Raw genomic sequence first — 3,476 nt, forward strand, 5'->3', positions numbered from 1 at the left:
TCTAGGTTAACATTAGATTGAGCGGCCATGTAAAGTTACTAATACTTACATATTTCAGATGATAAGACATATTTGTGGTGGATGATTGATAGGCGAGCGTTTGGATGTCCTGCCGGATGTACTGTATTACCATAGAGCAGCGATCTGCGTGATTTTGCCAATGTGGGTTTGTTTTTTCTGCGACTAAAAACTTTTGGTCGAACAAGCCTCTTCTGGTCAACTAACAATTAGTCGACTATTAGGGGGCAGCCCTAATATAGTGTATTTTATACAAATATAACAGATGTAAATGACAAAAACAAAGTTTAAGGCTGATGTCTCTTCATTTTCACAGAAGCAAAGCAGCAGATGTTATAAATAAAAACAGTTAGCAATGTCATTGAATAGAATATATTAAACGTTATTGAACGACATGGGCCTGATCCCATGGCCTGATCATTATATCCAAATACACACTCCCCAGCAAGCAATAGCCGTCATTTCAACGTCTATATTCCGGCTATAATGCACTCTACACCTCCATTATCACCTGCTGCAGAAGACGTAGAGATTGAATCCCTGTATCAAACTGTAATGCTGCAGCCATTTTCCATCCTTTACACTTACATTTAGTCATTTAGCAGACGCTTTTATCCAAAGAGACTTACAAATGAGGACAATGGAAGCAATCAAAATCAACAAAAGAGCAATGATATGCAAGTGCCATAACAAGTCTCAATTAGCTTAATGCAGTACACGTAGCAAGAGATTTTAAAATAAAATAATAAATAAATAAAAAAACCTAGAAAAAGAATAGAGCAAGCTAGTGTTACAGGTCTTTTTGCTTTGTTAACTGTATAATAAATGAAAAGAAAACGGATAGAATACAAAAAGATTAGAAAGAAAGTGTTTTTTTAAAGAATAAAATTAGAATAGAGAGTGCTAGAGTTAGAGGTTCAAATAAAGATGGACGAGATGCGTTTTTAGCCGCACTGTAAATAGGTTGCTGTAAATTTTACAGTAACTTACTGGCAGCTGGATGCCAGTAATTTACTGTAAAAAAATGTTTACATTATTGTTACTGTAATTGCATTTACAGTACAATAATGTATTTACTGTATTTTATTTACAGTATTATTACCATATTTTCATTTACAGTATTGTACTGTAGAGTTTATTTTCATTTAGTTAAAAAAAAAATTTACCTGTAAAAAACAATCCAATTGTGGTACTGCACTGTAAACCATGATTTTTACCATTGATTTACTGTTTTTTTCTGTACTTTGGATCAAATAAATGCAGGCTTGGTAAGCAGAAGAGACTTCTTTAAGAAACTGTATTTTATTTACAGTATTATTACCATATTTTCATTTACAGTATTGTACTGTAGAGTTTATTTTCATTTAGTTAAAAAAAAATTTACCTGTAAAAAACAATCCAATTGTGGTACTGCACTGTAAACCATGATTTTTACCATTGATTTACTGTTTTTTTCTGTACTTTGGATCAAATAAATGCAGGCTTGGTAAGCAGAAGAGACTTCTTTAAGAAACATAAAAAATCTTACTGTTCAATAACTTTTGACTGGTAGTGTAAATAAAATACAGTAAAACTTAGTTTGTGGTGTTAAATTTCAGTCATTTTGACAGTAAAAGTTGACAAGCTCTCCGATGAGAAACCGCAGGATGGGATTCAGGCTGCACCCTTTCCAAAATTCCACCTGATCTGTGACTTTCAATGCATTTGGTGCCCAACAAATTTAGGACGGTTTATACACAACATTTTATAAACGAGGCCCCTGGCCCTAGGAGTTTGTTCTGCTCTTCCTCCAGTTGCTCATTCTGGCATGATAACAAAGGGACTAAACTCCCTGTAGTTCAGCCGTATCAGTACCTATAGAGTATCCGCTGTCACTGTCATTTTTGAAATAATTCTTTGTTAAATTACTGAAGTTGAATCAGTACTGTGGATTTTCCCTCACAGTAACATCACAATAATATACTGTCACCTTACATAGAATAATCAGTTTCTTTTCCAACACATCAACCTTGATAAGTCACAAATAAAAGACTCTGAGATGCAATTAACTGTTTGAAACTGTTAACTGTTTATTTCTATTAAATACAACACCGACAAATCCAGTTAGTGTTTCTGCTGTGACTAGCTGCAAATATAAATGTATAATCTATAATTATATCTAATTTAGATCATAAACTCTTTGAACAACACATCCTGTACATCTGCTATTCAGGTCAAAGTGAGCATTTCATGTTGAAGGTATCAGTGTCTTAATGTGCTCACACCAGCTTTCTAATGTTGGCTTTCATATGGTCTCCCTGCAGTATGTATACATAATGTATAATGCATCTCACTGCTTTAGTTTTGGCAAAATTACCTGTTTAAAGTTTAAATGTCTGAACACTGCAACATTACACTTGGAACTGGCTGCATATCTCATTTTAAGCTCTCAGTGGTTGCAGGACACTTGCAAACATCAACAGAATATATCAAATATATTAAAACTACTAAAACATCAAAAGTGGTGTCCTGCACTCTCTGTTGTGAGCATGTGTATCTTTCAGGGTAACGTGTCTTGCTGTGTGTGGGTCTGTATATGAGAGAGCGCGTGCAAGTCAGGGTGGTGTTTCTTGGTGTGTATGCGCAGGTACTGTTTCCCTGCGAATCGTTTTCCACAGCGGGTGCATTCGTACGGTCTTTCTCCGGTGTGGACAGTCTGGTGAGCAGTGAGGTGCCCGGACTGCGTGAAACGCTTCCCGCACTGCTCACAGCGGTACGGCCGTTCTCCAGTGTGAATGCGCATGTGTGTGTCCAAACTCTGCGATGTGGTGAAACACTTCCCACAGATCGAGCAGATGAAGTGTCGCTTGCCGGCTTCACCTGTCCGTAGAGCACCTAACCGGCCATAGAGACCCAGCCCTGAGACGTTACCCAGAGCAACGAGCCGCTGTGCAGCAAACAATGGAGAATTATGGGATATGAGAGAGTCTGACCCGCCAATCCTCTGTGGAGAGGTCTGCAAGTGTGTGAGCGTGTTACGGACAGAGTGCGTGGCCCAATCAGATACCGGATCCATATCAGCCTTCATGCACAAGTCTTCATGAAACACTCGATGGATTTGGGAAGCGCGTGTATCCGACGAGGTTTGCGCAAGGGAGAAGGAAGCATTATCTGAAGCAGCCAAGTCGATGCTGGAGTGCTGGGACTCATCAGCGCCGGAGTGTGTGTCTGCAAACGTGAGAGTGTGAGAGTGTGTGTCATGGTCAGGGGAGTGGGAGAGTGTGTGAGAATCCTGTCCCGAAAGTTCAGCTACATCTGGTTTCAGAGAGTCGTGAGTTACTGCAGAAACACTTTCACCTTCATCCTCATCGTCGTCATCATCTGTTGAGAAACACACACAGTATGAACTCATTTTGAAGGGTTAGGTATGAACATTCCTAGTATGCAGTATATTTTCATGCCCCCTCATAGATGCACTA

At 38.7% G+C, this 3,476-nt stretch overlaps 1 protein-coding gene across 1 annotated transcript; it reads right to left on the reverse strand.

The window, feature by feature from the left end:
* Positions 1-2,050: 2,050 nt before the first annotated feature.
* Positions 2,051-3,476, reverse strand: LOC107566992 (zinc finger protein 774-like). The gene has a single exon (XM_016252575.1). The coding sequence runs from the start codon at positions 3,407-3,409 to the stop codon at positions 2,558-2,560; it is 852 nt and encodes a 283-aa protein (XP_016108061.1). The 5' UTR covers positions 3,410-3,476; the 3' UTR covers positions 2,051-2,557.

This window comes from Sinocyclocheilus grahami, unplaced genomic scaffold (genome assembly GCF_001515645.1).
Source record: "Sinocyclocheilus grahami isolate Dianchi unplaced genomic scaffold, SAMN03320097.WGS_v1.1 scaffold1120.1, whole genome shotgun sequence".
NCBI lineage: Eukaryota > Metazoa > Chordata > Actinopteri > Cypriniformes > Cyprinidae > Sinocyclocheilus > Sinocyclocheilus grahami.